This window comes from Boleophthalmus pectinirostris, unplaced genomic scaffold (genome assembly GCF_026225935.1).
Source record: "Boleophthalmus pectinirostris isolate CB_2022bp ecotype Guang Dong unplaced genomic scaffold, ASM2622593v1 HiC_scaffold_3, whole genome shotgun sequence".
In the NCBI taxonomy this organism is placed as follows: Eukaryota; Metazoa; Chordata; class Actinopteri; order Gobiiformes; family Gobiidae; genus Boleophthalmus; species Boleophthalmus pectinirostris.
Window position 1 is genome coordinate 1,516,533 of NW_026571299.1, and position 24,595 is coordinate 1,541,127.

Genomic DNA, 24,595 nt, shown 5'->3' on the forward strand with positions numbered 1-24,595 from the left:
GACGCCTCGTGACAACAGAAGCTTCAGAAAACAAAGAGCCTGATGAGCTGAAGCAGAGAACGAGCGTCACACGGCTCTGTACATCACATGGACTTAGATCGACTCAAAGGTTTGTTTAAGTCTCTTGCACGAGGAAACACTGACCCTGGTGCTCTGCTTGAATACGAATCAACTGAAAAACAACACAGACACTTTAGGATTTAGAAATACTGATTGTGGTTTACGATACTGTTAAGAAAAACAAACAAACTCAGGCTTAGTCGGGAAATGCGTTTTTGGTGCTTTATGTGCTCTCCAACAGTGCAACAAAACAGGTGCAAACGTACGTGAAAAATATTTACAGTGGTAAAAGTTAAATTTTTGAGGCAAAAAAAAATATATACGTTTTTTTGTTAGACTTTCCCCTTTACGTCGTTCAAGCTGTTCGCTCTCTCTCTCCTACGTTTACCTCCACTGTAACTCGGTCAAAACTGACGTCAGAGCTGAGAGTGCACCTCTACACCCCCATTTAACCCCTCCCACATTACATAATCTTCAAACATTAAAAATTAAAACATTATTTACACCATTTCCACAATTAAATCACTAATTTCGTGTACCAACAGTTATGACATACAAACTTTGCTTATAGAAGAACAGGTCTCATTAACATTTCAGATCGACAGATAATAAGTTTAATTGTTTATGCAAATCAGTTGTGGCCACATGATCACCGGAACTTCGCGCAACGAAAGGATTTAATCTACTGGTGCGGATGTGTCCGGGTTTGCCAGAAAACGCACCACGGGAGGAGGGAGAAGGCGTGGGCGCGAGAATAAGTGAATGAAGTGTTTAGTGCAGGGGTGGGCAAACTACGGCCCTGGGGCCATATGCGGCCCTGTAAACCTTTTAATCTGGCCCGCCAAACTTGAATAAGTATATAGTAATAAACCTTGTTAATGTTTTATTTTTCCTGCATTTCCTGCGCACTACATAACACTGAGGTGTGCTTTTATGTTGGCCGTAATGCTTTATCTACTAGTAAGGGTCGTTCTCGGTCAGTTTTTCGACAGGTGAGGAGAAGTGTTCAGACATAACATGCACTTTTCTATTAAAATAAGGTTAAATGAATTGAAAGACTGAGCACCACATGTGTCTACGTTCACACTGAGCCTGAAGTGACCCAAATCTGATTTTTTCCCCATGTTCCGTATCTGATCTTTTAATGAGTCTGAACGACACAGATCCGATTTTTTTCAAATGTGACCCAGGACACTTGGATATGTGCTCCTGAAACTGATACATATCTGATCTTTTGACATGTGACTTCAGTCTGAACGGCCAAAGTGCATTCATCCACCTACACGTCATCAACAAGACACAAACATCACTATTCTGCACTGAAGTAGGAGAAAATTGTTAACTGAACTCCGTGTGACTGAAGTGAAGCACATCGCCACTCACCACTCACCACATCCACACCACGTCCCACCAAACACCACAACCAAAAACCTCGTCCTTCTCCTTCTCAATCTCCTCCTTAAAACAAGTCAGTTGTTCATGTTGTGGCTCCGGTACGAGAGAGAACTTTAAAATCTCCAGGTGCTCGATGCTGCGTCCATGTTTGGACAACTTCTGTAAACACAGAGACGCTCGCTGCGGTTGACGTCGTCATGTCTCCAGTGTCACATGTGGGACACTTTTGGACTGTTTAATGTTCACACTGGAGACACATACAAGTCACATTTAACTGGAAATGTGAACGACCTCGAAAAAACATCGGATTTCACCAAAAAAAATCGGAATTGCCTTAAGCCCTGCAGTCTGAACTAGTAGTTTCAGTATTATCATTTATCGTCTTTATTTATTTCAGCAATTACCAAACTTATCGTGTCAGTCACTCTAGTAACAGCCCTGTTCTCTTTACAGGTTTGTGTTGACTGGATCTTGACCTGGATTTACGGTCTTCTGTTAAACTGACTGAAGTTAGTCTTTATAGAGCGAACTCGTCTCCCACCTCCGGACAACTGAAGTCTGGTGGACACAACAGCACTTAGGTCATGATAATTACTCATCCACTTATCCTTCAGTACGACAGATGGAACTATTATTTTTGGGGTCAATATTTATTGTGGGGACTTTTTATTTGTACTAGTGGGGAGCCTTTTGTAATTTTTCCATAAGTTGCTTTCTTGCAATTAAACCACCAGTACTTTAAATAAACGTATACAGATATCAGAGGTAGAAATAGTTTGCAATCTTTTACAAAAATGAGAAACGTCCAGTTGTGTGTGGTCACTGAGTCTGTTCCTCTCAGAGTGAAAAAACAAAACAAAACTGTTACTGTTTAAATATGAAAAATGTAAGAGGGAAAAATCCAACAGAGAGTGAGAAATGTAAGGAAAGGGAGAGAGGAAGAAGATGAGGGAGACATAGGAAGAGATAAGAATGGAGAGAAGGAAGAGAGGGAGATAGAATAGCTGGGTTTCACGTGACATCACAGGCTACGTTTGTCAGCGCGCAAAATCAGATGGAGGGCAGGAAGTGAACTGACTGGAGGACGCTATTAACACTGTTGCATCTTTGTCTGAAAAATGCTTTGTGTTGTGAGTTTACGGCTGTGCCAATCTTCTAACCGAGAGAAGGAAAAGCGATTATTTTACATTACCAAAGATAGTATCCAAAAGCAGAATGGAAAAGCCGACAGAACACGCCGTAAAAAGTGGATTACAAACCTACGTATGCGGTCGGGAGGAGCAGAATCCGCAAATCATTAACGGCTAATGGCCAACGACATTGTTGACATTAAATAGTTGGGATAGAGGTCACTGCCGATACACTGCAGTTTTTTCCATAACGTCTATACACATAAAATAAGAAAAACACTCACCCCGGCAAAGACCAAACCATAATAATCATGTAATCATTTCGCACCAAGTTGTGGACCCATCCATGACAAAAAAAGTTATTGCCTCCAAACCTTTGTACATCTTCATCGTTGTCTGTGGTAGAACGATGTCTGGAGAACTAGGTAGTTCGTGATCTTCACTGCCTCAATTGTCGGCAAATCTTTTACTTCGGTCAAAATTCACTCATTTTTATAAAATAGAAGTCACGTCCAAATATGTCGACTAACTGCTCGTACTTTGCCTCGCTACTGGCTCTAAATCCTGACAAATAAGAACTCTTCTCCATAATCTGTGTTCTCCAGAGCCGTGTTTGTCGTGTTTGTCTTCACTTTCCTGCCCTCCACCTGAAACTCGTGCGTCATCATGATCACGTGACTGAAACCCTCCTATTCAGATCAGATTTAGGGGTATGTAATATGTCATGGACACAAGGAAAACAAACTAATTTATCTGATTTAAAAGAGACAAATCAACAGAAAAGCTTTGACTTAAGACTCTACTTAAGTTTATCCTCTATGGCAGGGCTTCTTTAACCTATTTGATGTCGGGGTCAAAATTTTTCTGTCAAAACTAACTTGGAGCCCAATTTCATATTAACCTAGTGCTCAGCTCAATTTAATTTCTTCCAGTGACTAGGTCAGGAATCAATACGCTAGATGGTTTGCAAAAAACCTCAGAAGTTGTTAGACGCGCACGACCAGTCAGTGTGAGCTGTGAAGTTATGACATCAAACTCAAGCCTCTGTCTGTGCCCTTTGGAACAGCACAACATTAAACAAAGCATCGAAATGGATGTAGACGAAGCAGACATTCTGTTGGCAACAATTCCGAGATCGAGGATTTAAAGTCGGAAAAAGAAGATTTGTTGAATTCTTCTCAGGGAAAGACGTATTGTTCTTCTTTCCTACAGGATTTCTAGCATTACATAGGTCACGGCCAAACAGCATCGAATGGTTATAAAAAGTACCCGCCTACTGTCGGAGAGAACGAATCCTAATGCTGCGGGTCAGATGGTTTCCACGAAGAAAACTGGCGACGAATCGCTACTACTTTGGGCCTGGCTACAGTTAAGGATCACAGCTTCTGGCTCATCTGCTTTTAGAGTCACCACAGACTCTAACTCCCACACTCTAACCCAGGGAACAGAGGCTCAGTGAAAGGAGGAGATGAAGGTGTAGAGATGGATCAGTTTTCCATTCAGAGACTTATTGAAGGACAAGATCCAGCCTCATGTCCAGGAACACACCACTCTGCCAGAAGACATGGAATCTTGTCATGCATATTTTGTTCATCTACTATTAAGCCTCTGGATGTCCTCGTGGAGTGTAAATATTATTTCTGACCGTGTAGTGGACGGTGGATTCACCATAATTGACCCTCAGAGTCCAGGATTATCATTGTCTCCAAACCTGCACTTCTTACCCTTCCTTTTCTTCTAATTCGTCTGTAACTCACTGCGATGTCAGCCCACCCTCTCCACTCCACCTCCCAGTAACAGCGCCCCCTCAGGTCGTGGAGCTCAGACTTGGGTTCATCTGTAATCTGTCCTCAATTGGATACAGCTGCTCCTCTTTCTCACAGGTGACTCTCTGTTTGTCCTCAGACAGTTTGAGTTTTTCTGTAAATGTGTTTGGGTCCAGAGAACTCACAGGAGTCTGAAAACACAACAACTGAGTTAAAACTACAAATACAACAGGTCAAATTTAAAGGAACTAAAGAAAAAAATGTCATTCATAGGCAATTGGCTGTTAATTAAATTTATAACATATCACAAAATCAGATTAACTAAAAAACCTTTTGCTGAATATTTGGGCCCTGCTTTGGACTGAGGACTACATTTTCTGAGACCTGGGACCATCCAACACTCTCCAGCAGGATCCAACCTGAAACACACAAGTCCAGCTTAGACCAGCCAGAGACCAGAATCTGGACCCACCATGGACCAGAGACCCACTGAACCAGGACCAACCTGACAGACAGCAGGGGGGCAGGTGGTCTCACCTGACAGACAGCAGGGGGCAGTGTGGTTCACCTGACAGACAGCAGGGGCAGTGTGGTCTCACCTGACAGACAGCAGGGGCGCAGGGTCCTAGAGGCGGTCAGGAGCTCTGCTGAGGGTCCTGGATGGTTGTAGCTCAGATCCAACTCTCTGAGGTGGGAGGGGGCGGAGCTCAGAGCTGAGGCCAGAGCAGCCCCGCCCTCTCTGAGACCAGACATCCAGACAGCCTAAAGACACAGCATTACACTCATGTGGACACAAGGGTGGCAGAGTGCATCATGGGAGCATCTACCTGAGCGTCTCCAGTCTGCAGGGGCGCTTTCAGTCCAGAACACAGCAGCTCCACTCCTGAGTCCTGGGGTCGTTGTGACTGAGATCCAGATGTGTGAGACTGGAGGAGCTGAGGACTGAGGCCAGAGGACCACAGCTGTGAGGAGACAGACCACAGCCACAAAGATTGAGGACAGAGAGGGAATTAGAGACTAGAACCTCCACACAAGAGTTTAAATACAGTCTGGACTCACAGGGCTTTGGTGGAGGCTCTGACCACCGGCAGCAGACCCAGGAGAGCTGTTCTCTTGAGCGCTGGTATTTCCTCAGGTCAAACTCCTCCAGGTCTGAGTCTGAGGACAGTAAGACAAAGGACAGAGCAGACCACTGAGCATGAGACATGTATATATTCAGAGAGACATCCTCCTTCATGTTCTTCTGTATCTGCTTCACCAGACTGTGGTCGTTGAGTTCGTTCAGACAGTGGAGCAGGTTCATTCTTCTCTCTGCAGACAGACCCTCTTCATTCAGATTCTGTTTGATGTACTTTACTGTCTCCAGAATTGGTCCGTTCACTTCCTGTGTGAGTCAGCAGACCCTGCAGCAGCCTCTGATTGGTCGGCAGAGACAGCCCAGGAGGAAGCGCAGGAACAAGTCCAGGTGTCCATTTGGACTCTGTAAGGCCTGGTCCACAGCAGAGCGGTAGAAGACTTCAAGATCTGGACACTTAGAGGAGTGTGGTGTCTCCAGCAGGTTCCCTCCAGAGCTGAAGAAGGTCTGATGGACGTGAAGAGCAGCCAGAAACTCCTGCACACTCTCAGATGGATGAAGCAGTAGACCTTGTCTGGTACAGGCCTGGCTCCTCTCTAAAGACCTGTGTGAACACTCCGGAGTACACTGAGGCCGCTGCAGCGTCCAGCCCACACTCGCTCAGGTCACTCTCGTAGAAGATCAGGTTTCCTTTCTGCAGCTGCTCAAAGGCCAGTTTCCAAGAGACTTCACCATCTCCCTGGTCTCTGGAGTCCAGTGAAGGTCCTCCCTGATCCCTGGTGATACTTGATGTTCTGGACTTGGCCTGTACCACCAGGAAGTGGACGTACATCTGTGTGAGAGTCCGGGGCAGCTCTGGTTTTCTCTGTTTGTTCCAGAAGCTTCTGTAGAACTGTGGAGAGGATCCAGCAGAAGATCGGCATGTGGCTCATGATGTGGAGGCTCGGACGCTCTTGATGTGGGAGATGACGGCTGTGGCCTGGTCTCTGAACCTCTTCCTGAAGTACTGCTCCTTCTGCGGGTCAGTGAACCCTTGCACCTCTGTCACCATGGAGACACACCATGCAGGGATCTGATTGGCTGCGCGGGGCGCGTGGTTACAGCAGAAGAACAGGCTCCCCCTGTGAGTACAGCACAGTGCCTACGACCTTGGGTCGGTCAGACCCATCAATAAAGGAAGTCGTAAGTGGACCTCTGAACTGAATTTTTATGGACTAAGAAGGCAGAGTCACAGGTGAACTTCTTAATTTTTGAATTACGAACAGTGGGGCCGTCAGGGCCAGCAAGGCCTTCTCTGCTGGCCTAAACATGCTCAAGAAAAGTAAATTTATGTTATTTTATTTTCATAAATATGTAAACAAAATGATTCTCTATTCTCTGTATTCTTTACGTCATATTATTTCCACTTAGTCGAGTGGCTTCCAATAGTGTTTTTTATGGTAGAGTTTTTAACCAATTATATTTCAGCTAGCTTGTGTTGTCAAGTAAATTAAATTTGCTTGAGACCTTCAGAATAAACAGAGCAGGCCCCTGTGCACTGTAAGTGAACGGGCACAGTCAGGTTGCAATAGCCAATCAGATCTCGATTCTGCGTACCAAGGCTAGCTAGAAGGTCTTACGCTGAACTCGACCCGTGCGCGTTCGGTGATTGGATTAGCACTTGCTAGGGCCTGACAAGCGGCAATCTGGAGAATTGAAATAAACACGGAAATTCAAGAGCCAGCTGTATTTTTAACCCATAATGGCCGAAGGAGAAGACATTGATCTGGTTGCAGATCTACTTTCCACGCCATTTTCAAGACGGCCCTTTCAGGAAAAGTTGGATATCGTAAGAAGAGGTCGCTTAACCCCTGCGCTAGCTAGCCTATCCCAGCAAGGAAAAGGGTTTGTCCGACATTTTCAGACAACCAATTATGAACGGTACCCGTGGCTTACAGCCTCTGAGAAACGCTGCAAATTGTACTGCTGGGAATGCCTATTGCTTGCAACTGATCGATTTGGTGTTTGGAGCCACACTGGGTTTGCCAACTTAAGTTGTTTTACCAAGGCAGCAACGAAGCATCAGAGCACGGCTGGGCACTTACAAGCTACGGTGCGTTTAAAAACGTTTGGGGACATTCGAGTAGATCTGCAGCTCAGCGAACAAGTACGCCGGGAGACGGAGCTCCACAACGAAAAAGTGAAAAAAAATAGGGAGATATTAAAAAGACTGATGGATTGTGTCATGTTTTTTGGGTAAACAGGAACTTTCATTCAGGGGAAACGATGAAGGCGCCCAGTCCTTAAATAGAGGTAACTACGTGGAACTTCTTTCTTTTCTCGCAGAACATGACGCAGACTTGCATTACCACCTGACAACTAACAGGGTGTTTACTGGGACATCAGGAAAAATACAGAATGACCTAATTTATGCTATTGCTGAAGTGATGGGAGACGAGATCAAACTGGAGATCAAAAAAGCCCCCTTTGTCGCAGTGATGGTTGATGAAACCACTGACGTGGGTAACATGGCACAGCTATCACTCGTCCTGCGCTATATGACGGACACAGGTGTCAAGGAGCGTTTCATAAAATTTGAGGATGTAACCAGTGGCAAACGAGCTGATGACATTGCCGTTCTTATTTTCCATTTATTTGAGGAATATGAATGTTCTCTGGACAAAGTTGTGGCACAGTGTTATGACGGTGCAGTGGTAATGGCATCCGGGTTGAATGGGGTGCAGGCTAAAGTTAAAGAAAAGGCACCTATGGCCTTATTCATTCATTGTTATGCGCATCGTCTAAATTTAGTACTGATGCAAGGGGCCTCAAAGCTTAAAGAGTGTAAGGTCTTTTTAGCCAATGTGAATGGCCTCGCTGCATTCTTCTCCAGATCCCCGAAGCGCACTAAACTACTAGACAACATATGCAAGCGGCGTTTTCCTCAAGTTGTGCCGACGCGGTGGCAATATACATCAAGATTGGTGAATGCAGTTTATGAGAAGAGACTTGCGTTGAAGGAACTGTTTGATCACATATTGGAGCACCATGATGAGTATGATCAGGACACTGTGCTTTCTGCCGATGGATTTACTGCACGTCTGGGTGATTTTGAGTTTTGTTTTTTGCTCAACATATTCAATGGGATTTTTGAGTATGCTGATGTGCTTTTTGGAATACTTCAGACAAAATCACTGGATGTGCAATTTTGCATGGCAAGGGTGAACGAATTTTGTGACACAGTTGAGCGAGCAAGGGACAAATTCAGTGAAATATACGAAGAAACAGTGCGCATCTCAGGTGGTCCAAGCGCGCGCAGAGGCCAGGGCGCGACACAAGACGACCTGCGCGCACACTACCAACGTCTCCACACCAGCATTCTGGACAACATTCTTTCCCAGACACGGACTCGATTTCAGGACCACGAAAGGCTGATGTTTCTCTCCCTTCTCGACCCTCAGCACTTTCAGATATACAGGAAAAAATTTCCACAAACAGCCTTCTCCAGCTTAACACAGAGCCACGGATCATTATTTGATCTTCCCCGACTTAAAACAGAACTGACTGTAATGTATGCCATGGTTGATTTTGAAGGGAGAAGTCCAGCTGATCTTCATGATTTTCTTCGGAGCAAAAATCTGAGTGAGAGTTTGGGACAACTTTACGCACTGGCCTGTTTGGCTGTTACTATCCCTGTATCCACTGCATCTGTCGAGCGGTCATTTTCAACGTTAAAGCGTATTAAAACTTATGCCAGAAACACGACCGGACAGAAACGGCTTTCAGCATTAGCCTCCATGTCCATAGAAAAGGACTTACTGATGGACCTAAAACGCGCCGATAAACTGTACAACAGAGCCACTGAAGTGTTCTTGAGAAAAGAAAGGAGGCTCGACTTTATTTTCAAATAAGCAGACGCTGTTGAGAACTATGTTGGTGAGTAAATGCATTTTATTTTCAATTTCTTCTTGTCATTGCAATATTTTCAGTTATTTGCTGTTGTATAGCCTATTCTCAAAAATGCAAACGATCTCTTAACTTTATTTTCAAAGAATAGTTTGTTTTGTTATTGTCTGGTTGGTGTCTTATATGAAACGGCGACATTGCGCAATTTATTAGACAGACTTGTTTAAGATCACACAGCGTAATTTTGGTGGCATTTTGTTTAGTATTTTTAAATCACCTTTTTATTTTTGACAATATCTGTGAACTTAGTTTCCTAATCTTAATTGTGAATGCATACTTGATGGTTTTAAATGCTCCTGAAATAAAGTGCTGCTTGACTAGCCTATATTGAGGTGAAGTTAATGTATGGGGCGTCACTGAAGGCCTAAGGTTGAAATGCACGGCGCCACTGCTGAGTCCGGTGCCCTCAGCCAGTCGCGAATTGAGCGATGTTTTCCACGCGCCCCTTCGTCACACTATGATGCTTGGTGAATGGCGGTTAAGGCCTTAAGTATATCTCTGAGGCCGGTCCTGACGGTCTCATGTTCTGACCTATTTCCGGTACCTCGAGCCGCCCTCTGTGGTAGAGCTCTGTGTAGATCTGGGTCAGGGGGGCGGAGTCTCCTGCTTTAGCCACGCCCTCAAACACACGACTGAATCTCTGCTGCAGATGCCTCTTCAGTTTCTCACAGTGAACTCCAACTTCAGTCCCTGAGGAAGACAACAGAGGCCCTCAGTGAACTCACAATCTCCAAATGACACAGAACTATGAGAACACAGCAGGTTTACCCCACAGTCCTCTGCTCTGACCTCATCAGTGCAATGTGTAAAAATGCATAATATCTTTAAGTTTATTGGATGGATTCTGAAACATTCTATTAGTCTGGGAAGGTAAAATATAAACAGACAAACAAGCCTGATTTGTTTTACATTTGTGGGAGGTAAAAGGAGGAAGTGTCTTGTCCATAGTGTGGAACATTCCAGACAAAACAGTGACTCCCCCACAGCAGGTGACAGTGACAGATCAGATCTGCTGCCTGGACACAGTCTCCTCCTGATCTCAAACCTGCCCAAAGGGCTGCAGCTTAACAACAGTCAGAGTTCTTACTGTTCTGCAGACGCTGGGCCAGATGCTCCTGGTCCATCCTCTTCAGGAAGTCCAGGGTGATGTTCAGAACCTCTGTGCTCAGCTCCTCACCCTCAGAGCATTCTGGGTAATCTGAGGCCAGGAGCCTGTGGAGCCTCTGCAGCTGCTGTTGGACATAAACCAGGACCTGCTCCTCCAGAACCTGAAACACACAGTTTGGACTAAAGTAGCAGCTCCAGTCCAGGAAAGATGGAAGGAGCCGGTATTGGATGTTGGGTCGATTAATGGATCTAATGAAATATTTACTGGCCCAGAAAAGATTGAATTTTTTTTAAACTGTTGTGTAGGTTCTTGATTGATGAAAATCAATTAATGTCTGAATCTGCAGAGTCTTAACTGGATCAGTGCTTCTGTTTTAGGGCACCTCACATTCCCAAACACAACATTAAGACTACTCTGGATTCTTTCATTTATGATTTAGGTTAAATGGGAAAAGCTCTTGTTTAAAATAATTTAGTCCAAATGAATTTATATTTGAGCAGTAAAACAGAAATGTGCCTTTCCCATGATCCTCAAACTTCTGTGGACCAGCAACGCTCAGCTCTTATGAAATCAAATTTATGTTCGACTTTGCTCCTGAAACTCACTCTGCAGCTAAACTGCTTTGAGATTTCAAACACACAAGAATCCAACTTATATGACTCGCAGATCAAGTCTGCACATCAGAGCGTAGGGAAGTCCCAGTTTTTTTGGCTCCCGATACGATACAGATTTTTAAACTTTAAAACATGTGCTTTTCCCAATACTGATCTTTCTCATTTTTAATGACTTTATTTACACAATTTAGGCTGTGCCTTTATAAATTATGAAGTGTTCCATGGTTGAATTCCTAATCATTTGTTGTATTATTGTGAAATATTGCCTTAAACTCCTCCCCAGCACAGTAGCTTCAAAACACTGACAGAGTCCTTAGGTGTTTTATCTCAGTTTCTAAAGGCCTGTGTGTTTTTTCACCATATTATTCGTGTTCAAGTCCTGTAAAAGAACGAGAAGCCTGAAGCACATGGCTGCTTAACATATGTAAACATGATTGCACATTTGGCTCTGCTCCTCTTGATTTGTCCAAAGTTTGGTTTTCACTCTTAAAGCTCTGTGAAGACTTGCCAGAGATACCAACCCAGGTGGAACTTATTTATTTTCATTATTAATAATAATAAATTGTAGCTGTCCCTGTGTGACTGCATCACCCAGTCACGTGACTAAGCGTGGGCCAATCAATGCGTAATATAACCCGGTAGTGACAGTCTACCAGTAGAGCGGACAGGACACACTTTGGAAACTTTCTGCTGAAGGTACGTTTACTCTTTTTATCGTTATTTCGTCATGTCATTTCTCAGTTTTCAATCCTAACTAATGTCGAACTGTAGGAGCCAACTACCAGTGCCGACCAACCCGAAACAGAGCCTTGTAAACTGATAAACTACTGAACTGGTGAGTCTCGTGAGCGTCCCTTTCACTACCATGTGTTAGCCTAGCCGCTTCCATTTGTTTGGATAGAGCTGTTAGAATGTGACTTTCATGCCTGTGTTTTTCCAAATGTATTTTATTGATTTAAGTGCAATTAATATCGAGTGTTTATTGGATCATTTGCTGTGTATTGATTTCATGGTCGTACACTTTGATGCACGTTAAGGCCCAAACCAGATAATTCTTTGGTGTTGTGTTGTTTACATTTACTCAGTGCACTTTAAAGTTACTCTGTGCAATTTATAGTATTTGACAATGTGATCCTTAATACTTGAATCATGAACATTTGAATTTCAAATTATATTATTGATGTTTGCTAGCAACATATATTTATTTATTGTACAATATGGAACTTTGTTATTTTTAACTAAGTACATGATAGTCGTGTGCACACAGAGCCCTTACACTCGTCCTGTCCCCTTTTTTATGCAGGACAGGTTTCTATATTGATGGTGAGCAAATCCAGAATGAGAACCAAAGAACTGTGAAGGCTGAAGCCTCTGAGCTTCTCCTCCTCGCTGGTGCTCCCATCCTCCTGTTCTCTGGTTGGGCTGGTAGGAGGCTTCTTCAGCCGTCCTGTTTTTGATTGACTGATAGCATTTCTATAATGTCTTTCAAGATGCCCAAGCACTTTACAGTTCATTATTCAGTCACTCCACAGTCCTGTTTTTCCTTTTCTCGATTATGAACTGTTTTCTTCTTCTGCTTATCTTGTGATTCGACAGTGTGACAGTGATTCGAGATGCACTTAAAGGACATTTGTATGGAACTTTTTTGATGACCCTTTATATTTCTACGCACTAGCTAAACTTACTGCGTGCAAACTACAAGTTTTATTTGTTTATTGAATGTTGTATTTTGACTGGTCATTAGTTTCATTATTTGTTGTTTGTCATTGTCTAAATATTTCTATATATGGTACAACCCAAAAGCAACTCAGGTTTCAGTCTCTCTCTCCACTCCCTGAGATGAACTTACATCTTCTGGTACTCAGCCCACTACAAAACTGTAATGACTATTTTAGTACACTGTACTTACTCTAGTAGTAACACACCTGTTAACATACACTATACTAAAACTTTTCTACCATAGACTTCTCCTGATTCAACCAATCACTGTGGAGTGTGAACTTACAGAAGAAACTGTATCTCCAGGAGACTTCAGAGACAGATTGGAGCTTATATTTGTACTTACAGTAAATATTTGGTCCAGATAGGGGCGCTCTCCTCTGCTTTCCTCTAGACTCAGCTTCTCTCTGTGGATCAGTGTAGAGTTTAAGGACCTCCCTCTCCCCAGACACTTCCCCCTCCCCTTTAAAGCACAGTCCAGGTACAGAGAGACACTTACAGGCCTGAAGCAGCTTTAGACTCTGGACCTGGATCTCTGGAGCGGTCACTCTGCAGAGACTCACAGCTCTGAGCACAACTCCTGTCAAACAAACACTTTATGTGACAAATGCACTCAGGTAAAACTGTTTTTCAGTTTAGCAGTTTCTGAACTCAACAAACCCTTTAAAATCAGGACCTCGATCTTTGGACCAGTCACTCTTCACAGAAACTGAACCAGCTTTAGGCCAAGGTCCAGGTTGGTCCTTCTTGGTCCTGCATAAAACAAGTAAATGCAGTGAACAATACAGAACAGTGGCCCCCAACCTTTTTATGTTAGGTTTTATGTCCGACAATATTTTGGGGACCAGGGGAGGATGTTATGGTGGCACTCTTAGCAATAATATTTCCACGGACTGGCGGCATATAGAAGGAGGCAGGAGGAGGCGAAAGGAGGCGCAGTGCACATGGCATATGAGAGGAGGCGCGGTATGGTTTAGTCCTGGTTTAGTCCTGATTTAGTCCTGGTTTTAGCTCTGGTTGTCTGCACCCAAGAAGAGGAAGCCTGGCGCACGCGAAATACAGGAGAAGACACTGTCCATGCGGTGTCTGTGAGGAGGCACGGTCCACGCGGCATAAGACAGGAGACTTGGTCCATGTGGCATAAGAGAGGAGGCATGGTCCATGCGGCGTACGGTAGGAGGCACGGTTCACACAGCGTACAGGGGGTCCAGTGGGTCGTTTGGTACCGGGCCACAGACCGGGGGTTGGGGAGTCTGTGCACAAGGATGTGTCAGGAACAGCTCTGGCCCACAATCTGTGGTTCAACACCTCATTAAGGCGCCCCTTTTTTTTTGCTCAGTTTTCTTCTTGTATATGGGCATGTGTTGTGTGATTAACTGTATATTATTTTCATCTTACTGTTAATATAATTGTTTTAACTGTTATTATTGTGTGTTATTTTAATAATTTCTGGTTTTACAGATTTATACCATAATTTGCTTTTTTGATTTGCAAGTTTTTTAGATTTTAATGTGGCCACAGTCACATTTAAGCAACTCTCGTCAGTGACAATAACACCATCAGAAGAGTCTTCTAAGGAGGACTGCAGGAAGCAGCAGAAACATGAAGCAGTTAAACACTACAGTCTGATTCAGCTTCAGATCTCACTGGATCATTATTACAAAGCTTCAGATTCCAAACACACACAGCCTAAAGGAGACCAACTCCACAGATTTATTTTCTCTGTCACATGTGGCTCCTGCGGCAGTGGAAGAGTGAGGACTTCACAAAATACATTGGTACTCATTCATAACAAACCCTTTAAAATCAGGACCCCGGTCTTTGGACCAGTCGCTCTTCACAGAAACTGGACCAGGTTTAGATCCAGATCCGGGTTGGTCCATCTTGGTCCTGCACAAAACAATGACATGAGAACTATGGTAAACAAAGAAACATTTAAAATACAGTGAACAATATTCAGAGAAACAAACAGCCTCGACACAAGAGGAAGTATCAGTTCTGTAGAGAGAACAGCTCTGGCCCACAGTCTGCGGTTCACCTCCACCTTAAATCCACACACACAGGGCTGCAGGCTTCAGTGACCAAACCCACAACAGTGTCTGAAAAACCTGAAATCTGAAAACCGCAAAGAGTCTGTGTTCATGTTTTAGAGTTTGATGATGCCACAATTTCCTTCTCATTATTTGTTTGGAATTAGCTCCACAAACCTGTCACATTAATCTTACGTCTTAAAGTCGGTTACCTGACAACAATCACATATTTGAGGTTAAATCATTGCATCACTTTCTGACTCTCTTTCATAAGAAAGTCGGTATCGAGGCAATTGAGCCAATTAGATTAGGATTAGGATTTTGCAGCTGTTAGCAGAGACTACCATGGATAATGTAGCATGTTGGTGTTGTTATATTCTGCTTCTGTGAAACGAACAATGTGCATTTCATCCATAGTTGCTGGATCAATGCATCTCTGTCCAATATACACATTTATTATTTTGAAAATTTTGACTCATTTAAAATGATACATGTACACAATTCATACAATACAAGTGTTGGAAATTCAGAAGGAAAAAAGAAAAAAAAAGTTTTTTTTTGTTTTTGTTTTGTTTTTAAATTCACAAAGCCCAAGGCAATTTATTAAAGCATTAAAAGTTTGTGCAGACTGTAGGTCCCTGTCAGCTGAACATGAGCAGTTTGTGGTTAGAAATTAGCATGTTGACTAGGCAAACTTTCTGAAGATACTGTGAAAAAATAATGCCTCTTCATTTATATTAACAGAGAAGATGTTGAACTTTGTACCAGTTTCTGTTTCATGTGGATAGGAACCGGTAAATACAGAAATATGAACCATAAACCAGATTAACAAATCTGCAATCTGACATAGGCTTGGTGAGATGGTACATGTGGTAAATATTTATCATGGTTTTACATAAGTTAAGTGGTGTGTTGTTTAGAAAGTTGAGTTTTAAAATGGAATGTCATCAACACGGAAAACTTGGTCCAAAATACAAGAACCATTTACGCACAAAGAAGACAGTACAAACCTTGTAATTCAGTAAACATTTTGTCATTTGTTTTTTTAGTCTAATCACTACTCATTTCATAATGTTTTTTTGTGAAATGAGTAGTTGAACCTCTCATATGCACCGTAAATATAGGAATCTGAGAATGTTGTGGCTCTCAGATGAGGATAAGAGACAATTTCCCTTATTGGTTACAGGGAACTTTACCAGGAAATATCCAAAAGGGAAATGAACAAATGTTTTACCTGATGATTTCTATGACTGACTAAACTCAAGAACTCAAGACTGTGTGCTGTTCCCTCCTCATAAAAGTTTGAGTTTGTAGTTTTTTTGTGATGAAAACAGAACAGAGAGACTCACCGTGAAGTGCAGAGTCCTGATGCAGGTTTGACTTTGATAAGAACATTTTTTTCCTGTTATTTCACTCCACGCCTCAAACCGCCAACTCTAATCTGACAAAACATCATCACGTGATGCTCCAGACAAAAACTACAGGAACAAAAACTAACCCTCTTTACCTAAAGAGACTGAATGTGCAGGTTTTGTTTATTTAAATTTATTCATAAGTTTGATCTTGTTTTTTTCCAACACCGTGACTTGAGTCTTGGGTAATAAACAAAAAACATATTCACAAATGCAACTCGCTCACCTTTATTTTTATCAGTCTGATCATAAGTGTTGTGTAACTTAAACCTGTTTTGGTTCTTGTTTTCATTACGGTTGTTGAGAAGATGGAATTCTGTGTACGTCACATCTGCTGCTCGTGTCCAACCAGGACGTGACAATATTAACTTCACCAAAATAAAATGAATAAAAATAGAAAAAGCCAGATTTTAGTCAACTCTTTAAGTATAATTATGTGAACTCTGTTCTCTTTTCTCTTCAGAATTCCTCCCTCTTCATGTGAGATCCTGCTCCTCACTTTAAAAACCTCAGAAAAACACATTTTTTTCAAGATTCAACAGCCCATGAGCTTTACTCTGAAGATGTCGACTTTAGACTTTTATCTTTGTGTATTAAGACAATTTTTCATGTAATATTTGATATATTTGATATTTGTTTTATTGTTTCACTTTGTTGTGTTTTATGCTGTTAAACACTTTGGTGCAACTTGTTATGGTTGTTTTAAATGTGTTATTTAAATAAAATGACTTGACTTTTGTGAATTGTAAGAATTAGTAGAATGTTGTGACATCGGCCGATTCAGGAGGAGCAGAAATGTTTTTGTGTGATGAACATAAAAAAACAAGATTAAAAAAACACATTTCTGCACTAACATTTGTTTTACTATAGAAAGTTTCAGGTGAGTCTTTTTTTTTTATGTACTAAAATTACTTCACATGGCTGTTGAACACAGTGTGTATCACTGTTTAAAAATAAACTAAAATAAAATTGGAGAAAGAAGAACAGAGCCGTCTGTGTTTACTGAATGAATAATGCATCAAGCTGAAAAAACGACTTTGAGTGTCTAGAAAAATAATGTATAAAACTAATGCATTATTATTATTATTATTATTATTATTAGTATAGTATAGTAGTAGTAGTAGTAGTAGTAGTAGTAGTAGTAGTAGTAGTAGTAGTAGTAGTAGTAGTAGTAGTAGTAGTAGTAAGTAGTAGTAGTAGTAGTAGTAGTAGTAGTAGTAGTAGTAGTAGTAGTAAGTAGTAGTAATAGTAGTAGTAGTAGTAGTAGTAGTAGTAGTAGTAGTAGTAGTAGTAGTAGTAGTAGTAGTAGTAGTAGTAGTAGTAGTAGTAGCAGTAGTAGCAAGTAGTAGTAGTAAGTAGTAGTAGTAGTAGTAGTAGTAGTAGTAGTAGTAGCAGTAAGTAGTAGTAAGTAGTAGTAGTAGTATATAGTAGCAGTAGTAGTAGTAGTAGTAGTAGTAGTAGTAGTAGTAGTAGTAGTAAGTAGTAGTAGTAGTAGTAGTAAGTAGTAAGTAGTAGTAGTAGTAGTAGTAGTAGTAGTAGTAGTAGTAGTAGTAGTAGTAGTAGTAGTAGTAGTAGTAGTAGTAGTAGTAGTAGTAGTAGTAGTAGTAGTAGTAGTAGTAGTAGTAGTAGTAGTTATATATTAGTATTATAAGTATTAAAAGTCATATATAATTTATATTATAGTAAGTAGTTGTTGTTAGTTTCTCAGTGACAGTGAAGTTGTGAAATAATTAGGAAACTCTGAATGCAGAAGGTAAGTGAAGAATAAATTTGGACACTGCAAACGTTTAAAATGAACGACTGATACTTACAGTGACATCACCCTGGGTTCTAAGTTCACCAACCCCCTGCCCATGGAAAGATGAATGCAACGTATGTTTTGATTCTCTTTTGTTTTTTTATTTTTTCTCCATATGTGAAGCATCGTCAAGTGAACACAATATAAATGTGATGAATTATAATTGTTTGCAGGATAAAGTTAAAATCTCAAACAGTTGTCGACATTTACAAAATCTGTGCACTGCTCAGCCCCATCCCCACCACACACACTTCACAAAGTCATAAAGTTACACAGAGTCCTTCTTTTATGTCACTGTGTTTTCACTTTCACCACAGACACTGAACTGTCATCCCCCACACCCCAAACCCAAACCCAGCGAACAGAGGCTCAGTGAAGGAGGAGGTGAAGGTGTAGAGATGGAACAGTGTTCTGTCAGTGAGGACCTCATAGAAGGACAAAGATCCAGCCTCAGTGTCCAGGAACACACCCACTCTGCCAGAGAACTCACACGCTTTTCTAATGTAAGTTTACGTGGAGAGTAGATTGTTTTTTCTGTGCTGTTGTGGTGGACTCTGTATTCGTCCATAATTGACCTGTAGACTCCAGGACTGATCATTTTCTCCAAACTTACTCTCCTTTCCTGTTCCTCTCCGTCTGATTCTTCTGTAACTCACTGCAATATCAACCCAACCTCTCCAGTACACCTCCCAGTAACAGCGCCCCCTCAGGCCAGTGGAGCTCAGGACCTGATAGTAGTTTCTGAATCTGTCCTCATGATCTGGATACAGCTGCTCCTCTTCTCCCAGGTGACTCTCTGTTTGTCCTCAGACAGTTTGAGTTTCTCTATGAATTGTGTTTGGGTCCAGAGAGAACTCACAGGAGTCTGAAAAACACAAACAGCTGAGTTAAAACTACAAATACAACAGGTCAAATTTAAAGGAACTAGAGATGGTTCTACTTTGTCTTTGACCTACAATATGTTGTTAATTTATAATTTATAACAAAATAAAAATAGAAAATAATATTTTCTCTGGACTTCCCTTTGAGTTTTCTGTTTCTGCTTTGGACTGAGGACTCACATTTTCTGAGACCTGGGACCATCCAACACTCTCCAGCAGGATCCAACCTGAAACACACAAGTCCAGTTTAGACCAGACCAGAGACCAGGATCTGGACCCACCATGGACCAGAGACCCACTGAACCAGGACCCACACCTGGGGCACACCTGACAGACAGCAGGGGGCGCTGGTCCCGTAGAGCGGTCAGGAGCTCTGCTGAGGGTCCTGGATGGTTGTAGCTCAGGTCCAACTCTCTGAGGTGGGAGGGGGCGGAGCTCAGAGCTGAGGCCAGAGCAGCCCCGCCCCTCTCTGAGACCAGACATCCAGACAGCCTAAAGACACAGCATTACACTCATGTGGACACAAGGGGGCAGAGTGCATCATGGGAGCGTCTCACCTGAGCGTCTCCAGTCTGCAGGGGGCGCTCTTCAGTCCAGAACACAGCAGCTCCACTCCTGAGTCCTGGAGGTCGTTGTGACTGAGATCCAGATGTGTGAGACTGGAGGAGCTGAGGACTGAGGCCAGAGGACCACAGCTGTGAGGGGACAGACCACAGCCACAAAGACTGAGGACAGAGAGGGACATTAGAGACTAGAACCTCCACACAAGAGTTTAAATACAGTCTGGACTCACAGGGCTTTGGTGGAGGCTCTGACCACCGGCAGCAGACCCAGGAGAGCTCTCTCTGAGCCCTGGTATTTCCTCAGGTCAAACTCCTCCAGGTCTGAGTCTGAGGACAGTAAGATGAAGGACAGAGCAGACCACTGAGCAGGAGACATGTGTATATCAGAGAGACGTCCTTCTCTCATGTTCTTCTGTATCTGCTCCAGCAGACTGTGGTCGTTGAGTTCGTTCAGACAGTGGAGCAGGTTCATTCTTCTCTCTGCAGACAGACCCTCTTCATTCAGCTTCTGTTTGATGTACTTTACTGTCTCCTGATTGGTCCGTTCACTTCCTGTGTGAGTCAGCAGACCCTGCAGCAGCCTCTGATTGGTCGGCAGAGACAGCCCCAGGAGGAAGCGCAGGAACAGGTCCAGGTGTCCGTTTGGACTCTGTAAGGCCTGGTCCACAGCAGAGCGGTGGAGAAATATCAGTTCATTCTTTTTTTCAAATAATCGTGTAAACAAAGAAGTTTGTTGGACCAGCAGGTTGATTCCAGACTCAGTGAAGGCCTGATGGACGTGAAGAGCAGCCAGAAACTCCTGCACACTCAGATGGATGAAGCAGTAGACCTTGTCCTGGTACAGGGCTGGCTCCTCTCTAAAGACCTGTGTGAACACTCCGGAGTACACTGAGGCCGCTGCAGCGTCCAGCCCACACTCGCTCAGGTCACTCTCGTAGAAGATCAGGTTTCCTTTCTGCAGCTGCTCAAAGGCCAGTTTTCCCAGAGACTTCACCATCTCCCTGGTCTCTGGAGTCCAGTGAAGGTCCTCCCCTGATCCCTGGTGATACTTGATGTTCTGGACTTTGGCCTGCACCACCAGGAAGTGGACGTACATCTGTGTGAGAGTCCGGGGCAGCTCTGGTTCCTCTGTTTGTTCCAGAAGCTTCTGTAGAACTGTGGAGAGGATCCAGCAGAAGATCGGCATGTGGCTCATGATGTGGAGGCTGCGGACGCTCTTGATGTGGGAGATGACGGCTGTGGCCTGGTCTCTGAACCTCTTCCTGAAGTACTGCTCCTTCTGCGGGTCGGTGAACCCTCGCACCTCTGTCACCATGGAGACGCACTCAGCAGGGATCTGATTGGCCGCGGCGGGGCGCGTGGTTATCCAGAGGAGAGCGGAGGGAAGCAGGCTCCCCCTGATGAGGTTCACCAGCAGCACGTGCACTGAGGCGGACTCTGTGGGGTCGGTCAGGACCCGGGTTTCGGCCGAAGTCCAGAGGAAGTCTGCACTCGTCCAGACCGTCAAAGATGAAGAGCACCTGGAGCTGTTGGAAGCTGCAGAGATCTTTGGATGGACTGAAGAAGTGGTGCAGCAGCTCCACCAGGCTGAACTGTGTGTCTCTGAGCACATTGAGCTCTCTGAAAGTGAACGGGAACAGCAGCTGGAGGTCCTGGTGGGCCCGGCCTTCAGCCCAGTCCAGACTGAACTTCTGAGTCAGCACTGTTTTCCCCACGCCGGCCACGCCCTTCGTCAGCACTAATCTGATTGGCTGTGGTGAATGTGGGCGGGGTTTAAAGAGCTCTTCACATGTGATGGTCTCTGGAGCGGCCGGTCTCCTGGACGCCGTCTCCATGTGTCTGACCTCATGTTCCTGGTTGACCTCTGAGGCTCCGCCCTCTGTGATGTAGAGCTCTGTGTAGATCTGGGTCAGGGGGGCGGAGTCTCCTGCTTTAGCCACGCCCTCAAACACACGACTGAATCTTTTCTGCAGATGCCTCTTCAGTTTCACTTTGCACACTTCAACTTCAGTCCCTGAGGAAGACAACAGAGGCCCTCAGTGAACTCACAATCTCCAAATACATAAAACTGTAAAGGTGGAATTCAGCTCCACAGTACTGATGCTGACGCCAACAAATCCATTTCTGTTATTCAGTATATAGTGATTTACAAATTGTGACATAATGAATTACTTGTTTCATAAATTATAACAAAAGAAGATCCTATATATTTTGGTTCAGGAGGAAGATGCTAATAATTAGGACAATAAAATAATCGGAGGGACACAAAGCTGTGATTTTAGAAGAAAGAATAATTCAAACACACATGTAAATAACTTTTCACATGTCTGTTTATGTCACAGTGGCTTTAGTTTCATTCAGAGTTGTGCTTAAAGCTGGTTACACACTAGAGTGATGCTCGTCTATTAGACTCTGAATAAAAGTGAACGGAGGATTTCACAGTTTGGTCATGGACTGACTGATCTGCAGGATTAACTTCTTGTGCATGTTTTGGCTCGTTCTCATAGACTGTATAATTGAAGTGGAGTAAGGGAATGTGACACATTCATAGTGTTTGGTTACAACCAAATGAAGCTCAGCGAGGCCAGCAGTTATAACAGCTCATATACAAACACGGAATATTTTTGAAAATCTGAGTACAAAAACAAAGAGCCAATCAGGAGTGAGATTGTTGAAAGTACACGCCCCCTCCCGCTCACTCTGCTGGTTTGTCAGGGGGCAGGTGCTTAAAACCAAGGCTGTCAATCAAACTGTGACTAACACTAGTGGGAGCGGCGTCAGGGGTAACGGAGGCACCTGATTGTTTTGTTCATCATGTACATATACACTGCTCAAAAAAATGAGAGGAACATTCTGAAAACACCTCAGATCTCAGTGTGAAATGTGTTGGACATCTATACAAATATAGAAATGTCTTAGGAACAAAAGGATGCTCCTCTTTAAAAAAAAAAAAAAAAAAAATTGAAATAAAGTGTTTCAGCCGACAGAGGGTTTAATTTTACAGACACCCTGAAAATCAAAGTGAAATAATGATGTGGCCAGTCCATTCTGATGTAATTTCTGCAACTCAAAATGCTTCTGAATCTCTTGTGTGGCCCCACGTGCTCGTGTTCATTTGACATCATGGCATGATGACCAGATCACTGAGCTCCTGTAGAGTCTGAGGAACAACCTGGATGGATGGACCCAAACATAATGTCACAGAGATGTTCTATCAGCTTTAAGTCAGGTGATTGTGAGGGACCTTCAGTCGTATCAATTCTCCATCCTCCAGGTTCTGTCTGTAGACTCTTACCACATGAGGACGGGTGTTCGTGCATCAGGAGGAACCCAGGACCTGCTGCACCAGCGTAGGATCGGACAATGAGTTGAAGGACTGCCGGTTTCTTGCTGGTAGAGGTCTGTGCGTCCCTCCATGGATCTGCCTCCCTCAAACCATCACTGACCCACCACCAAACCACTCATGCTGAACCATGGTGCAGCAGCAGAGTGTTCTTCTCATCTTTTCCAGACTCTTTCACGTCTACCACAGAAGCTCAGGGTGAGCTGTCATCTGTGAAATGCACAGGGCACCATTGGAGGACTTGACTTGCTCCATGGTGCTGGTGTGGTGCCGAGCACAGGGCTCACTACAGGACGCGGTGCCCTCAAGCCACCCTCATGAAGTCTGTGATTGTTTGGGGGCAGTGCTCACCCTGTTCCTCCTGCACAAAGGAGCTGATGGGTTGAGGATCTTCTACGTCCCTGTCCAGCTCTCCTAGAGGATCCTGAAAGCTCCTCCATGTTCTGGAGACACATTAAACCTCTTGCAATGGCACATCCAGATGTCCCATTCTGGAGAAGTTGGACAATCTGTGCAGCTTCTGTAGGGTTAAAGAACGGCCTCATACTATCAGTGGTGATAATCACTGTAGCCAAAGCAGCACTAGTGGAAAACCAGCCAAAAAAGACCAAGAGGAGAAACTTCAAATGAGCTCCACTTACAAAACCAGTCCTGTTTTAGGGGTCGTCTCACTGGTGCTGCTCTAGTGCAGAAAAGAGGAGCATCCTTTTGTTCCTCAGACACTGCCCTGTCCACATTTCATTTTCAATTTTCGTTTTCAGTGTGTTTTATAATTTTTGTGAGCAGTATATTAATTTAGGGACAAAACAGTGAAATAAAGCAACATTTATGGAGAAAGGGGTGAAGATTTTTCAATAGAAATCAACTGCAACCAGAGCTTGAAGAAACTACTTCACGCTCTTGTTCACTTCCTGTTTGGAACATGGCGACTAGCAGACTAACTATGTCCATTTATATACAGAGTCTGTGGTTGTTCTTACTGTTCCTGCAGACGCTGGGCCAGATGTTCCTGGTCCATCCTCTTCAGGAAGTCCAGGGTGATGTTCAGAACCTCTGTGCTCAGCTCCTCACCCTCAGAGCATTCTGGGTAATCTGAGGCCAGGAGCCTGTGGAGCCTCTGCAGCTGCTGTTGGACATAAACCAGGACCTGCTCTCAGAACCTGAAACACACAGTTTGGACTAAAGTATTGGCTCTGATCCAGGAAAGATGGAAGGTCCAGGTGAAAGCAATAAAACAGAACTGTGCTTTTCCTCTTATGATGCTCTGGACCAGCAAAGACTCAGCTCCTACAAAAGTGCATTTGAAACACGACTCCTTAACCTCGTGCTGCAGCTCGACTGTTTTGAGTTTTCAAACTATTTTCTGACAGAAAATGTTCATTGTTTGTGTGTTGGCCATAAGGGTGAAAAAGGAAGGCAACAAAAACATTTAAACATATAATCAAAAAACGGAAAAAAGTCCAAGGGTCTTGAGTCTTGAGCAGTGGAGCTCCTCAGGGCTGTGTACTTTCCCCTCACTCTTCTCCCTGTAGCACACACACTGCCCCTCAGCCTCCATGTGAACCTGAATACTACACTATACTGAAACCTTTTCTACCATGGACGAATGAGGGATCACACCGACACTGCCCACTAAACCAAATGAGGACGAACTGTGGTGATGAAAAACTAATTGTGATCGATTCTTGTGATGAAGCAACAGACGCTTTAGTCGCCTGTGACTGTGTGACTGACAGATGTGTGACTTCAGGATGAG

General features: G+C 43.5%; 1 protein-coding gene across 2 annotated transcripts; it reads right to left on the reverse strand.

The window, feature by feature from the left end:
- Positions 1-5,020: 5,020 nt before the first annotated feature.
- On the reverse strand, positions 5,021-21,256 carry LOC129411094 (protein NLRC3-like). Of its 2 annotated transcripts, XM_055160994.1 has the most exons (5): positions 19,727-21,256; positions 19,491-19,658; positions 19,261-19,425; positions 19,114-19,160; positions 18,837-18,917 (listed from the first exon to the last, which is right to left on the reverse strand). In XM_055160994.1, the coding sequence occupies exons 1-5, from the start codon at positions 21,106-21,108 to the stop codon at positions 18,859-18,861; spliced, it is 1,821 nt and encodes a 606-aa protein (XP_055016969.1). In that variant the 5' UTR covers positions 21,109-21,256; the 3' UTR covers positions 18,837-18,858. The 2 variants fall into 2 exon arrangements, with proteins under 2 accessions (XP_055016970.1, XP_055016969.1); XM_055160995.1 differs by lacking the exons at positions 18,837-18,917; positions 19,114-19,160; positions 19,261-19,425 and adding an exon at positions 5,021-5,113.
- Positions 21,257-24,595: the final 3,339 nt, after the last annotated feature.